Source organism: Malus domestica, chromosome 06, assembly GCF_042453785.1.
Source record: "Malus domestica chromosome 06, GDT2T_hap1".
Lineage (NCBI taxonomy): Eukaryota > Viridiplantae > Streptophyta > Magnoliopsida > Rosales > Rosaceae > Malus > Malus domestica.
This window is the reverse complement of record NC_091666.1, coordinates 32,621,042-32,640,846: the sequence shown is the minus strand read 5'-3', so window position 1 is coordinate 32,640,846 and position 19,805 is coordinate 32,621,042. Positions and strand designations below refer to the sequence as shown.

Sequence of the window (19,805 nt, the reverse complement as noted above, 5' to 3'; positions counted from 1 at the left end):
AGTCGTAAGATTACTTCACTGCACAATCTTATAAGACTAGTTACGACTTAAATCTTCTCTAGTTAAGCACAGACTATCCCCGAAAAGCTCGATAACAGGTGAGTTTGCAGGCAGTGCAAGCAGCACAAGCAAAGGGTAAGTTTGTTTTTGCCGAAGAAAATAAAGGATACTTGCTTCATAAGTAAGCTATATCGAACCGACAGTAGTTCAAGAGCTGCTAGATACGCATCAGAAACTCCAGGTAAGCACCAAAACTTCGGGTAAAATGGTTCTTACCAAACGCACCAAAAGCTTGCACAAAACAAATTAAGCTCCCAGAAATTTATCGCAGTACAATCTGTTATCTGGCAATCATTTTTAATAGACTAGAATACATTGCGAAGAAAGTTAAGATTCCACCATCAAACTTTATATAAATTCTTGCATGGTTTGGTCCCTCATCAATGTGCTCACACGCCTTCTCCCGTATGGCGAATTTTCAAGTCTAACATGTAAATGACAGAAAATGGGTGACGTAGAGCACGTTGGTTGTTGTGCTTCACACATGGGCCAACCAACTTTGATACCATGAAGAAAGCAGAGGTTTAACCATAAAACCAATTGGCAATAGGGGGAGTAGACCAACCTCTTATAAGCTTTTGCACAGTTTCTCCTTTCACCGATATGAGACTTTTTATCTTCACATCCTCACGCATTGTCTTGTAAATCACATATATATTTGGCTAAAGTTTCAAAGAAATTAACACAGGAACTAATCGCTGGCTCCGTTTACACTACAAGAATTTACTTTTATATTAACTTTGTATTTCTTTGGCAATGAATGATGGTGGTGGTTTTATAAACCTATCACACACCGTCGTAATTTTTATAACTTGACCACATAGCAACACGTGATTGATTCCAAATATCGTATATTAGCGTCTCATTTACATGCAAGTTATTCTCAACGGTTCTAACTGTTTGAGTTGACAAAGACTCTTCTCACTGCATGGGTGGATGCCGTGCATATAGGAATATACTTTTCTAATTGTGTAGTTATGTATCTTTCAGAATCCAGATCTGCTTTTACCAATCTGGCAGTCCATAATAATTGAGTTTACATTCAGCACACAAAGCCTGCAGGCCAAAGCAATGGGTGATATTGTTCAAAAAAAAAAAAAAAAAGCAATGGGTAATAATATGGTATTTAAACTTCTAATTTTGTCAGAGTTACATGCATTCAACTATAGTTGGTCTCATTTATTTATTAAAATAACTAGAGTCGCTCTACCTTAATTTTCAATCTCGTTTGTGTGGGAGAGAATCGTGGGTAGGACTGCTAAATAGGGCAACTCTCTCAGTAAGATTAGAGTGGGGTTACATATGAGATCAAAGAGCCATTTCAAACTAATAAGGCTCTCCACATTGCAAGTTTTATTTATTTATTTATTTTTTTTGGGGGGGGGGTGGGGGTGGTGGTGTCTACCGTTTGTAGTCTTACCCTTACTTTCCAAATAAGCTTACATGACTCGAACCTGTGATCTTATGATTACAAAATAACAACATTTATGTTGCGCCAAGGCTCACCCTCAGATTAAATGAGACCAAAATATTAAAATTCTGTTTTTTGTGGGGTAGATGAGAGTGATGTTAGTCCTGACAAGGCAATATTAAAAGTTTTTCTCATTTTATATAGTGTCATTGGCCTTTCTTGGTCTTTTGCTTGGTCTATTCTGATAAGAAAAAGGAAAGATAATGTCACTTGCTTCTCAGTCAATTTGGTTGGATCCATCATCACAAATTCAAATTAGAGGAAACACATAGCGTTTGTGGTTGAGAAAGCACTTTTGGAGGACTTGTTAGAAAAATGCATTTTTTCCACATTGAGCAAAAGGAATGGAACATAATGCACGTCAAAACACAAGAAAGAAAGTGCTTAGTTACAAAGAAGAAAAATGCTTCAAAACTCAACTTTTTCCACAAGTTATCACACACCAAGTTTTGGATCAAATATTTGGGGGTGGGGGCGGGCAATAAGTCTTGTGAAAGAGGTCTCATTCTTCTGAAGTGAGAAGAGCAGCTCTCATACCAAATGAGACTCACGTAGAGTTTAGTGGGATCAAAATAAAATAAAATAAATAGTGCTTATATAATAACAATCCTACGAACATAGACGGAGCCACTATAGGCTCACTGGGGGTAAATGTCCCAACTCATTTTTTATTTGAAAAAAATCTACATGTAGTTCTACACGGCTAAGTAATACACCCCTCCCCAATTAAAACCCTTCAATGAAATAACATAATCTTGTTAATATTGACAATACCCCACCCAAGATTAATGACTACCCCACATACAACGACCCGAAAGAAATTATAGAAGCATTGTGAAATCAAATGGGAAATTAAATATGAATGATAACATGGGTTACCTTCGGCAATCGAGTAGTCTAATTTTTAACCATATTTGTTAATTTAATGTTACTTTATTGCTTGGAGGTTCGCATTGGACAACTTTACTCAAAACTTTCTCGCACTCAAGGGCATCATGTCCGACATCAATGAAAGTCACACGTATGATGCCCTTAAAACCTTGAAAACCGCCGGTGAAGGATTGCAATTTCTACCTCGACACCTTTCAAAGTTCGAACTTTGAAAACAGCTCCACTTGTTTACGAAATTCCGTACTTGATGTTGACTAATGTTCCAAAGATTCAAAACTTCGTTGTGCCAACTCTTTCTTTGGCATCCCCACCAAGGTTACATTATTTTAGATGCCGGGAAAGATGCTCGAAAAGTCGGCAAACGAAAGAAACAAACTTATTCTAATTTACGAGGAGGGAGATTCAAATTTAGTTGCGCAATAAGACAAACATATTGTCTTGACCAATTGCCCTAGATCGAATCGAATAGTACGAGAGAGAGAGAGAACAAACAGTATAACAAACAAAACTGTCACTGAGTCATCGTTGAATCGAATAAATAAGCTAACGCTTTAAATTGTAATAGAAATACATATCCGTCATCATATTATTGTTCTAAGCTCATGGAACTGAGATAAATAAGAAAACATCTTCTCCGATCCGCCAAATAAATACTCCCGTAGCTCGAAACCAAGAGCTCGGGGAAAAAATGACGATCAGATTACAAACAGGCCCTATGACTGACTATCGAAAGCAATGATAATGTCAACAGAAATCAATCTATTTCGCAACAACTTTGTTAGCCTCAACAGCCTTTCCTTCGACTGGGTTCAACTCATCCCATGCTTCGACCCATGTGACCATGGCATCTGCAAGCTTGACGAAGTACTCATCGACCTTGCCAAGTTTGGCCTTGACTTGCTTGGAGAGTTCAAGGTAGCAGCCCTGAACGGTGGTGCAATCCTTTGGGAGGGTGGCGGACTGGAAAAACGGGATCAACTCCTCTTGCCAGTAGATTCCTTTGTATTCCTTCTTAAGGTTCACAAATGGGTTGCTTGCCTTGCTATGCCAGATGTAGGGCAATCCTGTCTTCACTCCCAACCCCAAGTGGTCACAAATAACCTATAAATCCAACAATGACAACTCATGTGAGCCACTAAAATTCGAAAACACAAGGCGGGGTGTTTTGATTTGGAAATCATTGCAATGTAATAACAAGGGACAATACAGATGAACAGGCTTTAAAGATATTTTGAGAGATACCTTCATGCACCAGCCAGCCCACATGTCGTCGTAGCGCCCGATTGGCTGACCATCACCCATGAGTCCAAAGTACATAGCAGGTCCAATCAACTCACGGTCGAATGCCAGATTCATGCCGCACATGGGGAAAAGAGTTCCCTTGGGAATGGTCAGGACTGCATCCACAAACCTGAAAACACAGAGACATTATAGTCAGCAAGTATTTTATAAACTCATATACACAATTCCAGTGGATGGAAAATGGCAGAACAATGTACCTGGTGTTTCTCTCTCGGGGCTTAACAAGCTGGGTGGGAGCATCATAGTCCGGAATGTTGAGCCAAAGGCCATGAGAAACAGCGGTTGGGACGCCTTCACGTAGACTGAAGGGGTATCCACGAACGAAATCTGCACCTTCACGGTATGGGTCGTACAGGGTGTTGAAGAAAAATGGAGTTGACGGAGACAGAAGGTTCTTGATATGCTGCTCAAGTGCATTGATATCTTTGCCAGAAGGATCTTTGGCAACCTGCATTTTCACAAAGAGTACCATACTTAAGTTATAACACCTCAAATTCACAAGAATTGTAAGGATAACGATCAAATCTGAAACACATTAGCAGCACCATAACATTGCTATTTCCAGCAACAGTTCCAAATACAAAACACCACTACTCAAAGAACGAATACACGAAACCGAAATTAAACGTTTTAATCTTAATCAATATTCACGGGCTGAAACCTTTTAAGTGTAAATCTAACAATAATTCGAACAGACTTGAGTGCAAGGTGGAGATCTGTGAATGTAGTAAACAGTATATCAATTACCTTAGTGCTGAACCTAAGATTTACGCAAACAATACGAATCTTGCAAAAACTTCGCTATCATAGAATCGCAATTATATAATTCATGCTATCACCGAAACCGGATCAGAAGACAATGACTAACAAACAACATCTCTACACAAGAATTTAAGTACACTAACGGAAAGAACTCATGGTAAGAAACGGATCAAACCAAAGGCAACTAAGATATTAAAATATGACTCGAAAGAAACACAGATCAAAGCAAGTAAAGTCCATTGACAAAAGCAAACGATGAGGATAAGTCAAACATTAGCAGCAGAAACAGATCTAAACAACAAAAGCAACAGAATTTCATCACAAGCTAATCAATTCGAGTCGAATCGAAGTTCAATTGAACAAGAAGATTTCGAAAACCCCAACAAAACCCACCAAGATCCAACCTTTTCAACTCAAAAATCAAATCCCACATCCAAAACAGCCCCAATTAAGATCCCAAGTTTTCGAAACCCGAAAGCGATACTTACAAAGCAATCGTCGTCGATGGTGAAGATGTACTTCTTCTTGGAGACCATGTAGCCGAAGCATCTGCAAGCAGAGTCCTTGAAGGAGATGCAGGACGCCTTGGGACCCAGAATCCGGTTGATGTCATTGCGGTTGTAGAGCTCGTAGTCGAACCCCTCCGGGACCTTGATCACCTTCGACGGGTCGCCGTCCTGGACGATGATGAGGTGGTACTGCTGGAAGAAGGGCCTCCACATCTCGAGGAAATCGAGGTTTCGGATGGTGGGGATGACGATGTCGAGCTCGTCTTTCAGAAGAGGGGTCGGGGCGACCTTGCTGTACTGCGCCATGGCTGCAGCTGCTTCTCAACGACGGAGAGCAAGAGAGAGGGACGGAGAGAGAGAGAGGGATGGGTTGGAGTTTAGAGAGTGTTGGTTGGAAGTGTGGGAGATGTCCGTGTATTTGAAGAGGAATTTGAAGGCTGGTTGTCACGTGCGAAGAGAGGGCGGCACGTGAGAAGAGGGAGGAGAGATGTATTTGCATTTACAATTTGTAATTACAAATTATAATTTTGTAAGGATTTTGATTAGGTTACCATAATTTGAGATTTTGTGGGATTTAAAAGTGAACCAAGTACTTGTTTTGCTCTTGTGGAAATTGGAAGGGAATTCAAGTGGGATTTGAAATGTTACAGGGAAGTAGATTCGGTCAAAGTCTAATTCTTAATTGGTCAAATGAGAAAGCTAGAAAAGTAAAAAGGCAAAAATAATTATCATGGTGTGATTTATTAGTGTTTTTAAAAGCTTAATTGGATAAATAGGTTCGTGGTAAGGTATTTAGAAAAAAACTCCGTGATCAAAAGTTAAAATTTAAATTCACGATACAGTTTAGTTGCAAATTTAGTATAAAAGTGATCACACTATTTCTTTCACTTTTTCCTTTCATCTCTGATACTTCTATTTGTGATTTGTATCTTTGCTCTTTTCTCTCTAGGTCCTACCATTTTTGTTGGTTTTCTATCAAAACCAAATTAGTAGGACCACAAAAACACAATCTGGGTATAGCTGATTCCCCGGCCCTCCCCCTCGCCCGGGGAACACCCCCTATTAATTTAATCATCAACTTTCACGTTATTTAATTTATAAAATTTTATTTACAAATTTAATATCTCTAACGCCATTACTCTTACTTTTTCTATCAAATGTTATGAAAACGCTTCGAATCACATTCTATTCTTAAAACACTTTGACGTACTAGCACATCAAAGTAGCTCAAATCACGGCAACATTGGCGAGAAAAGCACAGAATCTTGGCCAAACCCCAAGCGAAGGGTTAAATTAGGGGAAAAACCACCGAGCCCTGGTGGCATTCGGCAGGCGACGCCTTCAAAGTCGCCGGTGGCTGTCAGATCTGTGGACATTTCTGCCCTCTTTTCAAATGTCAAATTCTCATTTGTCCTTGTTGTGGAATCCAACCAAATATCCCCCAAAACCCTTCAGAAGCCGCCACGTCGCCAGCCCGACGCGTTCGCGACCGACACTTTTACTACTGTGAGCAAGAGGCCCACTGGATCCGAGCCTTTTGCCGTAGATCTCGACTTTGTAACAGTCTTTGAGGCTTGAGTGTTGACCCAGTTGTCACTTTCACAAGCTTCTTTCACGTTTACCCCTCTTTGAAGGGGTAGATCCAAAATTTGAAAACTGGAATTTATTTAGTAGAGTTTGGTCATTAGTTGGTCCACTCCTAATTAAGGGTTTTAGCAGTTGAATTGGTTTAGTAGCATTTAGTCTCTGTTTGGTTGACGGAAGTTAGGTTTTCATCTTTGATTTACGTGCAAAAATGATGTTAAAATAGTAGGTTTTGAGACTGGGGCGGTATATTCAATTGAAATTTTGAGGATTTTTATTTTATTTTTAATAAATTTAGGAATATTCAATCATGATTTTCAGTGATTTTTTAAAATTTAAAGTGTAGTTAATTGAGATTTTAAGATAGTTTATTAAAATCCTTAAAATTCTAGTGTATTCCATTAAGATTTTAAAGAAGTTTATAAAGTTTCAGATATATTCAGTTAGGAATTGATTTTAAAGGATTTCAGAAAGTTGAGGGATTCAAGGAAATATGAGAGATTTTGTAGTGTATTTTAAGCAATCACAAATCTCACATCTCCCCTTGAGATTTCGAGAAAATTAAATCTAGATTTTATATGAAATCTTTGCAAATCAATTAAACTCCATCACAATTCATGGAATGAAAACACTCGTGATTTCTGATGACTTGTTACGAGTTTTATGGTTGTGTTTAACAGTCTATACATTCATCAAAACTACGCCACTACAATTAAACTAAGCGCGACTAATTAAGCATCAAACTTATAACAATATTGTCATCACCACTTTTGTGAGTCAAACTTGAGACATTTTTCAATTGAGGAAAGACAAGTTAGACAATTGTCTTCAGATCAAATGCAAGTTCATACTGTCACGTGATATTAACATTTTGCATGCTCTTATATGAACACATGAAGAATTTATAATCTATAGTATTAACGTTATACATGTTATAAACGTTTGTTGATTATATCGCGTGACAGTATTCAGATATACAAACCTAATAATTTCTCTTAGTTAAGGCCTCGATTTGACTTCCATTTTAATAGGTAAATAGGTATCGGCGGTACTGGTACGTAGCAAATGCACCATACCAAATTTTACCAAAAAAGCAAACACCCCATGATGACACAAGGCGTTTCTAGGTTACAGTCAGATTAAATTCGAACTTGAGATATACCATCAGGATTTAGTTTATTAAAATTGTTAGAAAGTTTACTGTATTCAATTAAGATGTTAAAGAAGTTTATAAAATTTCAGATGCACTTAATTAAGTATTGATTTTAAAGCATTTAAAAAGTTAAGGAATTTGAAGGAAATGGATATTTCGTAGTGTACTTTAAGCAATCACATTTCTCACATTTCCCATGAGATTAAAGGAAATTGAATTACAAGTTCACATGAAATCTCTATAAATCAATTAAATTATATCAAAATTCATAAATTTATAAATTCATGAAAATCCCTTAAGAACCTAATTGAATACACTGCCCTAAGTTGTGACTCATGATGACTTGTTATAACCTTGTGGCTGTGTTTAATAGTCTATATATACATCAAAACTACGCCACTACAATTAAGCTAATCACGACTAATTAAGCATTAAACCTATCACAATATTGTCATTGAACTTCTCTGAGTTGAACTTGAGATATTTTCCAATTAGAAAAAGACAGGTTAGACGATTGCCCTCATACCAAATGCTAGCTCATATTATCACACGTTATTAACCTTTTGCATGCTCTTATACGAACACGTGAAGAGTTTGTACTCTAAAGTATAGTATTAACAAATAATGCATGTTATAACATGTATATTAATTATATCACGTGACGGTATTCAAATAAACAACCCTAATTTCAGTTTGTTATGGCCTTAATTTGACTTGCTTTAATTGGTAAATAGGTATAGGTGGTACGCATGTAGCAAGTGCACCATACCAAATTTTACCAAAAAAGCAAGCAAACACCCACATGACGAGGAACCAAACACAATACCCGATGGCTACACACGTCCTTTTCAAATTACAGATTATATTGGAGCTTGAGATATAGAAATTTAGAAATACCATCACCACACTAGCACCACTGAGTCCAAGAGAAAAACGTGATTTTCTTTTACAATACAAGTGGTAGTGAATGAGGGAAGTCGAACTCAGTATTTCGGGTATAAAGATGAATGTTTATAATCATCTTGAATTAAAAACTCTTGTGATACAGAGAAGAAAGACTTTTCATGCAACGTATGCCGAAAAATACAACAAAACATTGTGTTATTAGTACACAACGTTTTGTGTCATGGACTCTGGCCAAGGACAGAGCCAACTTGGGGGCGACCTAGTGGGGCTGGTGGATGCCCCACTTAGTTGTTGTTTTTTTTTTTTTTGGGAAACAAATATACATGCTTGTGACATTAGCAAGATGTATTACTAGTTTATTTGCTTGTGTCATTAATATTAAGGGAACTTTAACCAAAAGTTCCTAGTACTGTTCACTTTAACGAAAAACCACATTTTTACACTAAAAAGTCAATCATGGTACTATTCACTTTACCCTTTATTTTGTCATTATCATTAAAACTCAAAGTTTTCAAACCACATTTTTACACTAAAAACCACATTTTTACACTAAAAAGTCAATTATGGTACTATTCACTTTACCCTTTATTTTGTCCTTATCATGAAAACTCAAAGTTTTCAAACCCTTTTCATTAGTTTTCCTTAATATTAACTCATCCAACTGCTACTGCCAACTTTGAAAGAGCATTTTCAGCTATAAGATTTCTGAAGAATCGAATAAGAAATCGGATGAGAGATCAATTGGTAAATGATAACATGATTGTTTTTATTGAAACGTATTTAATGGTATTGATAATAAAATTGTTATGCAACGCTTTAACTTTTTAATTTGTAATCATTGTTCAAGGATGTCCTTATTTATACAGATGTCTGACTTCGTTCCGTCCCTAAACAAAGAGAGCAGTGTTAGAAAACCTAGAAACTATAGAATAAGTTGAAGTGCATGACATGTCATCAGGAAGGAAGATATTAGACAGACAGACAGAAGAATCTTGGGATTGGCGACGTGAGGTGAACTGGTGTAACGTTTGGCTGTATGGGAAAGGGAAGGAGCAAATGGGGCAGTTTTTTACTTGCTATAACGTGAAAGAACCCGTTGAAAAGGAAGGAGATTTGCCAAAACACCACCGACAGGCCAACTGGCGCCCACTGCCTTCCAACCAAACACAACCCTCTGTCCATTTTTATTAAATTTTTTTAGTTTTGTTTCCAAATATTATTCATACTACTAAGTTGGGATTAATTAATTTAATACAAATATGAGATTAATTAATGCTATATTATATTGTTACATTGTATACTATGGCATGCATGATTGTTTTTGCTTTTAAACAAATGGGAATATGGGATACTCCCACTAATCTACTTTTGATTCATCATTAGTCTCTCTAACTACACTTGTAGATCCCATCGAAAATCAATTTATTCTTTTTGTTTGCGATTACTAATTAGTATTGCTGAATCGTAAGTAAGCATAAAAAATTATTCTCAATCACTCAGTCGTGAAAAAAAATGTGCAGAAGAGAATAATGCCTTGTGGTTAAATAAATCTTCCCTCCTAAAAACATCATAAACAATAAAATTGGACTTTATTGTAGGCCTTTCCCACATGTTGAGAAGAGCATATAAACCAACCATGAGGCCCATATTAGTCATGATATTGTAACCCAACCCGTTACCAAATCATTTTTCCTTGTGTTCTTGAGTTTTACCTGTACATATGGTGTTTGTGGACATTTTCAGACAAGTGCTACAGAACTATATATATACGCAGACAGAGATGGGAATTACTGGGATATGGCAAAATCCCTACTTAAGAGGATCTTAGGTGAAGGTAAAGTTTTATACTACAACGTTTCTATGGTTTAGAGAAAAACTTAGGTAGGAGTGTCTGACCACGTCATCTGTAGGCATCTCTTATAAAAGTACATACTTTCAGTACACAGTGTGATGATCGCCCTAATCAAGCGGGAGACTCTCCTATTTGGTATTTATTGTGGACATAGTTCCTTGCACTTGGTAATCATTTATGCCAACTTACCCTACCATTCTAATCACCAAATTTTTAGTAGGCGATGTATAAATTTCATCAACTTTATTCACTATTCATATTTAATTTCATCAACTTTATTCACTATTCATATTTTGTTTTAGAGTAGGACGCACACATCCACACTCAAACCCGAATGCCCACCGCCCGTCCCTCCATAATTTCAATTTCGAACACTGTTCAAATCTCAAACTATCTGCAGATTTGATGCTATTCAAATGTCTTTTAGGCAAAGGACATCACGTTACATGCCACTTAACATGGTTTAGAAACACATGGACAGATGAAAAGAGATGAAAAGGGACCAAAAAAAGAGTATGAAAAAGCTGAAGTTAATTAGTTATGCAAGTGACAGTCAGTATTGGCAAGAAGCTTGTGCGATCTATTGCTTTGTCTCGGTAAGTGCTTTTCCAAATGGTCCACTGCAGGTAGGTTGGGAATTAACTGCAATTTTGTGCTTCTGGAAAACACCCGAATATTATTTAATCCTGGGTCCTAAGGATCTCAGCTGCACATACTCATACTTTAGATCCTGAAATGTAAAGAGAATAATGGGACAAAAGGAGGAAGTTAAATTATTTGACCAATATTTTTGTGATCTAAGCAGTACTCTCAACAGAGGAAGTTGACTTTTCATGGTTCAAAGACAAAGGAGCTTAGTTGACCTAGTTAATCTTGGTATAAATTATGAGCAACTTTCTATCTAATTATAACATTAATCAGTAGCTTATCATCTTAAACCTGATTAGATGTCCTAAGTGATTGGTTATAAACGCTGAAAAAATGGGGAGATCACCTCATCGTCTGCGTCCACCTAAGCCGGCCGGCAGGATCAACGTTGCTGCAACCATTGTGCCACCCTCAGTCTCCTACTCGCCTGATTGTCATCGTAAGCAATGAGTCAACAAGCACTAAAATTGGATCATTTTTTCGCATGTACCCGTCAGTTTCAAGTAGTGCCCTTTGATTTCATACGTTTCAGCCGGTGGTATATAAATTGTTTAGGTTAAAAGTTAAACTTTGGGCTCAAAAGGGAGTTGGCCCAAAAAGAGGAGAGAAGCCCGAAGTCCAGCCCAAGCCCAGAAGGCAGAAAAGGCCTTTCTCGACTAGGTGCAGATCATTTGCACCACTTGCTCACCTACCCAAAGACCAAGTGGTATAGACCAGCCAGCTAATCAGCCCAAAAGTACTTTACAATGGTAGTACAAGTAAATAGCTGATGAGTCATCACCCTTCAAGCTGCATTCGGGCAAGATTGTTGCTACAGGAGGCCAAACTGAAGTGTCTATAAAAGAAGAAAGAGAAATCAGAGATAGAGACACTCAATCAAAACAAACAAATACAAGCATAAACTCTGCTCAAAGTCAGATTTGCCTTCAAACGAAGCTGTAGTCAGCCCAAGTCTTCATCCCTCTCGGGATAAACCCTCACCAAAAAAACTCTTTGTAATAGCTCTGCTACATTGTCAAGAACCTGCTGTAGTATCGATTTCTTTCTGTAAATTCATCTCCCTACCCCTTTCCTAAAGCTCTCAACCCCCTTGATAAACCACAAAGATAGGAAGTTGCAAGACGATCAGCCTTACCCGACAAGGTTAAACCTTGCCCGACCCTCTTTGTTTCTGTCTTTTCATTCATTAACCTAGCAATATGTTGTACTTCAAGTTGTATTCAAGTTATTTCTAGTAAGATGACTATTAAAAGACTCTCTCAATGCTTGAATCTGATTTGAATATGTCGTCACAGTTCAAACCAGATCTAAGTTCTAAGCCCTCGGGCATGTAAGATTTGATCACTTAAAAGTCCTTGGCCTCAAAGCATAAAAAAGAACCTTATGTGAACTTAACTCATCCACGACAAGCTTTGATAACAAGAAGTCTGAAGTTACTTGGGGCGCAAGTAATCGACCTATCCCTTAGTTTTATTTCTATTATATTATGATTACTATAGAACATTTGAGTATGGAATGAATTCTGATAGGAAGCCTCAAGGCTTACACCTAAGGCCCTACAAAGGCACCTATTTGGATTCATTCTATTCCTCGGGCTAGAATGTTTGAGTATAGAAGGAATTCTGAAGGGAAACCTCAAGGCCTATATCTAAGGCCCTACAAAGGCACCTATTTGGATTCATTCTGCTCTTCGGGCTCAGAAGTATAATGGTTATAAGACTCATACAATCAATGAAACGAACATTATATGTTCGAGTACTGAGTTAGTTATTGACTGGAAGCTTCAAGGCCTACACCTAAGGCCCCACAAAGGCACTTGTCATAATTAACATAGTCTCTTGGGTATATATACAACTAAAACTCAACATCCGTTTTACATCTGCCATGCTGAAGATGGCAGTGGCACGCCTGAGCACTTAAAAGTTAATCTTAATTGTGAGCCTCAAGGCCTACACCTAAGGCCCCACGAAGGCACCTTTCAAAGTTAACTCTGTCATTCTCTTTCAACTTTGCCCGACAAGCCTTGCGCGATAAGCCCGCCATTGAAGCAGAAGCCCGACAGAAAGCATCAACCGGCGCCAACCTCTTAGGGTGCTGTGTGCTCGTCGGCTAGGAAACATCCCCAGTGGAAATTCTCACCACGAACATAGTTTTGGCACGCCCGATGGGATACATTTGATCAAAAGAGATATGTCACAACGATCAGAAGATTTGCAAACTGCTTTGTTGCAAGTGCTACAAAGACTGGAGAACGCCTACGCAGGCTCCAAAAAGGAAGCTGACCCGGTTATAAGACCAACTATTCCTATATCTTTACCTCAACTTGGGGAAAAAGATGATAGAGAGAATAGGGGATTTAAAACCAACCAGCCAGGGGAAGCAGTGATGGATAAACCTACGGATCCCTTCTCAGGGGCCCCAATAAATATGATCAGTATGGCCTGGGCTGAGAAGGGGAAAGAAAAGTTCACAAGGGAAGAAGAAAGAAGATTGGTTGACAAACCCACAAAATGGGTGGTCAACTTGCCCAAATATCCAAGAGCAGCTATAATCAAAGGGATGGTGCTGTGCAGTAAGTGCCAATGCGAGTGTGAGCTCGAAATACCGCCCACATGAGCCCTTATAGATCATGAACTGATCAGGAGGAATGAAGAAGAAAAGAGAGGAGAGGCACATGAGAAAGCTCGGCGGATTGCAGGAAGGGATACCTCTCGAAGTGTTTTTCAGCAGTTAGGAGGTGATTCCCAACCTAGGGCTTTATTAGAGATATTTCGCAATCATGAAGTTTCTGAGGAGGCAGAAGATAAAGATGCCAAGAAGCCGAAAGAGATGGGTGTAGAGCACTCTCAGTACGGCCATATGGGAAAAGAAGTCAGGAGAAATGACAGGATAACAAATCTTGTCAAAAAAGATAACCCTGCCCGCCTCGGGCGAAAATGATACGTGGTTGGGAAAAATGGACAGCCCGTTAAACAAATGGGAGCCTCTATGGTCAGAAGGGTTCAAAGGCAACACAAAGCCTACATGAACTCCTTAAAAACCCCTGCGACGTCGGAAGCATTCAAAAATCAAAAGTTGGAGAAAACGTCATCTGAGGGGAGTAGTCAGCTCCGCTGGAGGAGTAAAAAAGAGGTGGAAAAGGCTAATAGCAAGACTGAAGGCGAGGAAAACCATGTGCCACAAAGCCTACACCCTAGGAAATATAGGATCTTGAGGAGAACTCAAGAAGATATGATCATGGTGCCAACTCCGGATGGAAGACAGAGCAGCCTATTTGTTTTGGAACTGTTTCACCTGAAAGAAAACCACCTTCTCCATCATTAGTGAATCCTTTCGGCGAAGTTCCAAAGCAAACATCGTATTCAGGCATGAGTCAGCAGGAGGGGGCACCAAAACCACTGCTTCCAGCAGATGCGATAACTTGGTTAGATGAGTTCATGGACCAGATTGGGAGCAAGAAAGAAGAATTGCCAGAGCCTAGCAACTTTCATATTAACATGGCGTATGTGTTATCCGCCATGTTTAGTGCCAGACCTAATCAGCCTGCCACGATGGAAGGAGACTATGTGACAACTGAGCCAATGATGGCCCATGTCAGTGTGGAGGTAGCTGAAGAGGGAGAATCGGGAAAAACTGAATCATTTGAAGCATCCAAAGATGGTCCTTTAAGGATATATACAGACATAATGGTGTTTAGCTACCCGAACATTTCGCTTGCCAATCATCTGAAGCCCATATATGTTACATCTCATTTGGAAGGGGTGCCCTTCAAAAGGATTTTAATTGATGGAGGAGCAGCTGTTAATATATTACCGGCTAAGCAAATGAAAAAGTTGGGGAGAGGCACAGAGAATCTTATTCCTATAGACCTCACGGTTTCTAGCTTCTCGGACGCTATCACCAAAACTCATGGGATATTGCCTTTAGAAGTGGATTTGGGGTCTAAACAGATCATGCTGGCATTCTTTGTGGTGGACTGCACTTCCACTTATGGAGCCTTACTTGGAAAAGATTGGATCCACCAAAGTCTTGCCATACCCTCCACTCTACATCAACAAGTGGCTGTTTATTATGAGGCAGGCGCAGTGGGACAAGGCTTTTGGGAGATGGTAGAGGCCGAATCACGACCATTTCTTCCCACAGCCAATGTTGCTGAAGCAAGTTTCTACAATCCCAACGTAGGAATTTTGAAATGTTCAGGAGTAGATGAGAACGGCCGCCCTACCAAGGTGACGGCCCAAAAGCTTCTAGAACAAGGAATGATTCTTACTAGAGAGGAGTGGGATAAACCTTGTATTATCCCAACGCCCCTACATCATCAATGACAGAACAAAAAACGAAGGATCAGGTAATGGCAGTTAGATCCCTGATTAAACGACTGTTGGTGTATGGGAAAGGAAGAAGACAAGAAAGAGAGCTCTTAGACAGAGAAGAGCAGGAATGGCGGGTAGGAGCTTCAACCAGCTAGGATGAAAGCAGAGAGGAATCTTGTTGAGAAGAATTGGAAAAGGCCATTCAAATGGCCGAGTGCATATATGACCTAGATGGGCCAGACGACCTGCCCGAGAGCCCGGAGCTAGTCGAATTTTTGTGTGCAGAACCTGATAAGCCACCACCAGAGGTCCAAGATCCTCTGGAAGTTATTGATCTAGGGGCAGAGGAAGATCCAAGACCAATACAAATTAGTGGTTTATTGGAGATTGATGATCGGGAAAAAATTATCTGTCTTTTGCAATAATTCAAAGATTGTTTTGCTTGGCATTGTACTGAGATGCCAGGTTTAGATGCAACCTTGGTGGAACACAAAATGCCCATCAAGGAAGGATATAAACCTGTTAAACAAGCACCACGAAGGATGTCGAAGGAGATAGAAGAGAAGGTCAAAGAAGAGATTGAGAGGCTAGTAAAAGCTGGATTTATCAGGCAAGCCAAATATGTGGAGTGGTTAGCTAACATTGTACCCGTTTTAAAGGCCATAACAAAAGCAGTACGATGTTGTGTTGATTACAAAAATATTAATGGCGCTACACCGAAATATGAGTATCTCATGCCCATGGCAGATCTATCCATAGATGCAGTAGCAAAACACAAAGTCTTATCTTTTATGGATGGAAATGCCGGGTATAATCAAATAAAGATGGCTCCGGAGGATATACATAAAATAGCTTTTAGGTGTCCTGGGCATGTGGGGGCATATGAATATATGGTCATGCCATTCGAGCTCAAGAATGCTGGTGCGACTTACCAAAGGGCAATGAATGTCATATTTCATGATCTGATTGGCCATAATATGAAGGTGTATATTGATGACATCGTGGTGAAATCCAAGACAGAAGAGCAACATCTGATAGACCTCAGGCAGGCATTGACAAGAATGAGGGTCCACAAATTGAAGATGAATCCAAAGAAGTGCGCGTTTGGAGTGAGAGCGGGCAACTTCTTGGGATTCCTGGTTCATCAAAGAGGTGTAGAAGTGGACAAGAACAAATCGCGGGCAATAATGGAGTCGCCTTCACCCACCAACAAGGTGCAACTCCAGAGGCTGCTAGGCAAAATTAATTTCTTGAGAAGATTCATTGCCAATTTAGCGGGCAAGATCCAGCCGCTGACTCATTTGCTAAGACTGAAGAATAAGGAGAATTTCAAGTGGGGACCACCACACCAAAAGGCTTTCGACAGTATCAAAGCTTATTTGACTTCTCCTTCAGTGTTGGTACCACCTCAAAGGGGAAAACCCTTAAAGCTATATATCTCCGCTTCAGATAAATCAATCGGAAGTTTGCTAGCTCAAAATAATGAAGGCGGGAAAGAGTAGGCAGTGTACTACCTCAGTAGAATTCTGACTGAGGTAGAAACATGATATTCCCCAGTAGAGAGATTGTGCTTAGCTCTGTATTTTACTGCCAATAAGCTGAGGCATTACATGTTACCTTGTCACGTGCACATCATCGCCAAGACAGATGTGATAAAGTACATGTTATCAAAGCTAATGCTAACAGGAAGGATTGGGAAGTGGATTCTAGCATTATCAGAATTCAGCTTTCAGTATGTACCCCAAAGGGCAGTCAAAGGCCAAGCAATTGCTGACTTCTTGGCGGAGCATCAAGAGTCTCGAGATGAGATGATCAATATCCCAGGAACCCTGGAAGTTACTAGTGTTTGGATCCCACCAAGCAAAGGTGTCTCGGGCAAAGAGGAGTGGGTCCAGCAAGAGATAAAAAGAGTGGCTGGTCTATGGATTACTCATTGGAAGCTATATTTTGATGGTTCCCACACTCAGAAGGCTTCAGGAGCTGGGATTATAATTATCAACCTTCAAGGGTTATCATTATTACTCATTTCTCTTAGATTACCAAGGGAATACCAATAATCGGGCAGGGTATGAGGCCTTAATAATTGGTTTGGAAATCTTGATGGATCTGAGGTCAATGGAGGTAGAGGTCTTTGGCGATTCAGAGTTAGTAATAAACCAGCTAAATGGGGAGTTCAAGTGCAGACATATCACCATGGCCGGATATTACTTGGCGGCCATGCAATTGCTGAGTTATTGGGATTCTGAGATATCGGTTAGTCATGTTCCCAGAGGATCCAACCTAGCGGCTAACGAGATAGAGCAATTAGCTTCAGGCATGCCAATACAGGAAAGAAAATATGGGTTGGATGTCGAGATTCAAAGAAGAAATCTTCCTTCTATCCTGGAAAGAGGATTTAGTCTGGATGTAATGGTTTTAGAAACTGAGATAGAAGATTGGAGGTCACCCATCATCCATCATTTAAAAGATCCTTCTTCACCCACAAGCAAAAAGGATATACAGCAAGCAACTAAGTATGTCTTATAGGCGAATGACATGCTAAGAAAAACTCCAGACGGGTTATTATTGAAATGCTTAGGCTAAGAGAAATCTATAAGAGTAATGGCCGAAGTATATGAAGGAATTTGCGGAGCACATCAGGCTGGAACGAAAATGAGGTGGTTACTTAGAAGGTATGGTTATTTCTGGCCCGATATGGAGAAAGATTGCAAGTCTTATACCTAAGGCTGTGAAGAATGTCAGAGGCATGATCCTCTCCAACATGTGCCCTCAGTGCCTTTAAATCCATTAGTCAAGCCTTGACCCTTCAGAGGATGGGCAATGGATTTCATCGGGCAGATCTATCTGGCTTCTAGCAAGGGGCATACTTTCATAATTATAGCAACGGATTACTTCACCAAATGGGTAGATGCCTCGGCCGTAAAATCCATAACCTCAGCTGCAGTAAAAAAATTTATTGAGACTAAGATTCTGTATAGATTTGGGGTGCCCGAAACCATAGTAACAGATTGAGGGCCATCTTTTATTTCAAAAAAAGTTGAAGAGTTTGTAAGCAAATACAAAATAAAGATGATCCAGTCCAGTCCTTACTACCCGCAGTCAAATGGCCAGGCAGAATCCAACAACAAGATTTTGGTAAACATTATCAAAAGAATGGTGATAGATAGTCCGGAAATGTGGCATGAAAAGCTGGGGAATACTTTGTGGGCATACAGAACTTCCAAGAGGGCAGGAATAGGGACAACTCCTTATACTTTAACTTTCGGGCAAGATGTAGTGCTTCCCATGGAGATCAATGTAAGTTCTGTCAGAATTCAAAATCAGTTTGGGTTACACAGTGAGGAGTATATCGAAGCCATGTGTCAAGGGATTGAAGACTTAGATGTAGCTCGAATTGAAACCTTGAACCAGATTCAGGAAGGGAAGAAAGTTGTTGCCCGAGCTTATAACAAAAAGGTGAAGATAAAGTCTTTCAAGGAAGGAGATTTGGTGTGAAAGGCAGTCCTTCCTCTAGGAGCTCAGCTTAGTGGCTTTGGAAAATGGAGCCCGACATGGGAAGGTCTTTTCATGATTAGTCGAGTATTAGACAAAGGAGGATATTACTTGGCGGACCTCGAAGGAAATTGGCAAAAACATCCCATTAATGTTAAATTCTTGAAAAAGTATTGTCCTACATTATGGGATGTTAGAGATTGTTATATTGAAGAAGATGCAAAGTAAAGCAGGCTTCGGGATATTAAAGTGCAGTGTATGTTCATCAATCATTCAAGAAGACAGGAAGACACAAAGTAATGTTTATTTCATTTCGACAAATTGGTGAAATTTACAACATATTCAATTCCGATGTGTTTCGTTTGATTCCTTCCAGGTGTAATGTTGTCTCAGCCGGTTTTCCGATATCTTCATGGATAAAATCCGATCAGGTGATCGGGTTGTGTGGCCAAGATGAGCTTGGTAGAGGATCCTCAAGCAGAGTCATCACCATACATGATGGTGAAGCCTGACTTACCATAGCAGCAAGACCAGCCTTCATAAGTAAACCGCCTGACCAAGGGTGTTGGGGATAACGGGGTGTTTGACCAAAGGTGTTGGAGATAGTAGTTATCTGATGAAAACTCTTTTTCTTGCGAAAATGGAGTTTTAGAAAACCCCACTTGAATCCTGAAGAGCTCATTTTATAGTTTTGGGAAGAAAACTAAGGAAGCAGAAGTACTCAGGGTTAATAAAAGCGAAAGCTGAAGGAGGTCTGTTGGCTGAACAGAAGCAATTTCAAGCCTGAATTTATAGAAACCACAGAGGATAGCCCAAAGGTCATGAGAAAAGTAAGAGATGCAAGATCGTAGACATCATGTCT

At 39.5% G+C, this 19,805-nt stretch overlaps 3 protein-coding genes across 3 annotated transcripts; 2 read left to right on the top strand and 1 right to left on the bottom strand.

Annotated features, from left to right (window-relative positions):
• Window positions 1–2,947: 2,947 nt before the first annotated feature.
• On the bottom strand, window positions 2,948–5,601 carry LOC103437908 (probable UDP-arabinopyranose mutase 2). Its single transcript, XM_008376433.4, has 4 exons — window positions 4,975–5,601; window positions 3,922–4,172; window positions 3,665–3,833; window positions 2,948–3,523 (listed from the first exon to the last, which is right to left on the bottom strand). The coding sequence occupies exons 1-4, from the start codon at window positions 5,299–5,301 to the stop codon at window positions 3,182–3,184; spliced, it is 1,089 nt and encodes a 362-aa protein (XP_008374655.2). The 5' UTR covers window positions 5,302–5,601; the 3' UTR covers window positions 2,948–3,181.
• Window positions 5,602–17,112: 11,511 nt separating this feature from the next.
• Window positions 17,113–17,977, top strand: LOC139196942 (uncharacterized). The gene is made up of 2 exons (XM_070823305.1): window positions 17,113–17,368; window positions 17,487–17,977. The coding sequence occupies exons 1-2, from the start codon at window positions 17,113–17,115 to the stop codon at window positions 17,975–17,977; spliced, it is 747 nt and encodes a 248-aa protein (XP_070679406.1).
• Window positions 17,978–18,520: 543 nt separating this feature from the next.
• On the top strand, window positions 18,521–19,455 carry LOC139196941 (uncharacterized). Its single transcript, XM_070823304.1, has 2 exons — window positions 18,521–18,942; window positions 19,320–19,455. Exons 1-2 carry the CDS (start codon window positions 18,521–18,523, stop codon window positions 19,453–19,455), a joined length of 558 nt encoding a protein of 185 aa, XP_070679405.1.
• Window positions 19,456–19,805: the final 350 nt, after the last annotated feature.

Coding starts and splice junctions, on each gene's coding strand:
- LOC139196942 (XM_070823305.1), top strand. CDS start 17,113: ATGTTATCAAAGCTAATGCTAACAGGAAGGATTGGGAAGTGGATTCTA. Junction 17,369..17,486: donor AGAGATAAAAAGAGTGGCTG/GTCTATGGATTA, acceptor CATTTCTCTTAG/ATTACCAAGGGAATACCAAT.
- LOC139196941 (XM_070823304.1), top strand. CDS start 18,521: ATGATCCAGTCCAGTCCTTACTACCCGCAGTCAAATGGCCAGGCAGAA. Junction 18,943..19,319: donor TTCAAGGAAGGAGATTTGGT/GTGAAAGGCAGT, acceptor GATTCCTTCCAG/GTGTAATGTTGTCTCAGCCG.
- LOC103437908 (XM_008376433.4), bottom strand. CDS start 5,301: ATGGCGCAGTACAGCAAGGTCGCCCCGACCCCTCTTCTGAAAGACGAG. Junction 4,173..4,974: donor CCATCGACGACGATTGCTTT/GTAAGTATCGCT, acceptor GTGAAAATGCAG/GTTGCCAAAGATCCTTCTGG. Junction 3,834..3,921: donor CCCCGAGAGAGAAACACCAG/GTACATTGTTCT, acceptor CTGTGTTTTCAG/GTTTGTGGATGCAGTCCTGA.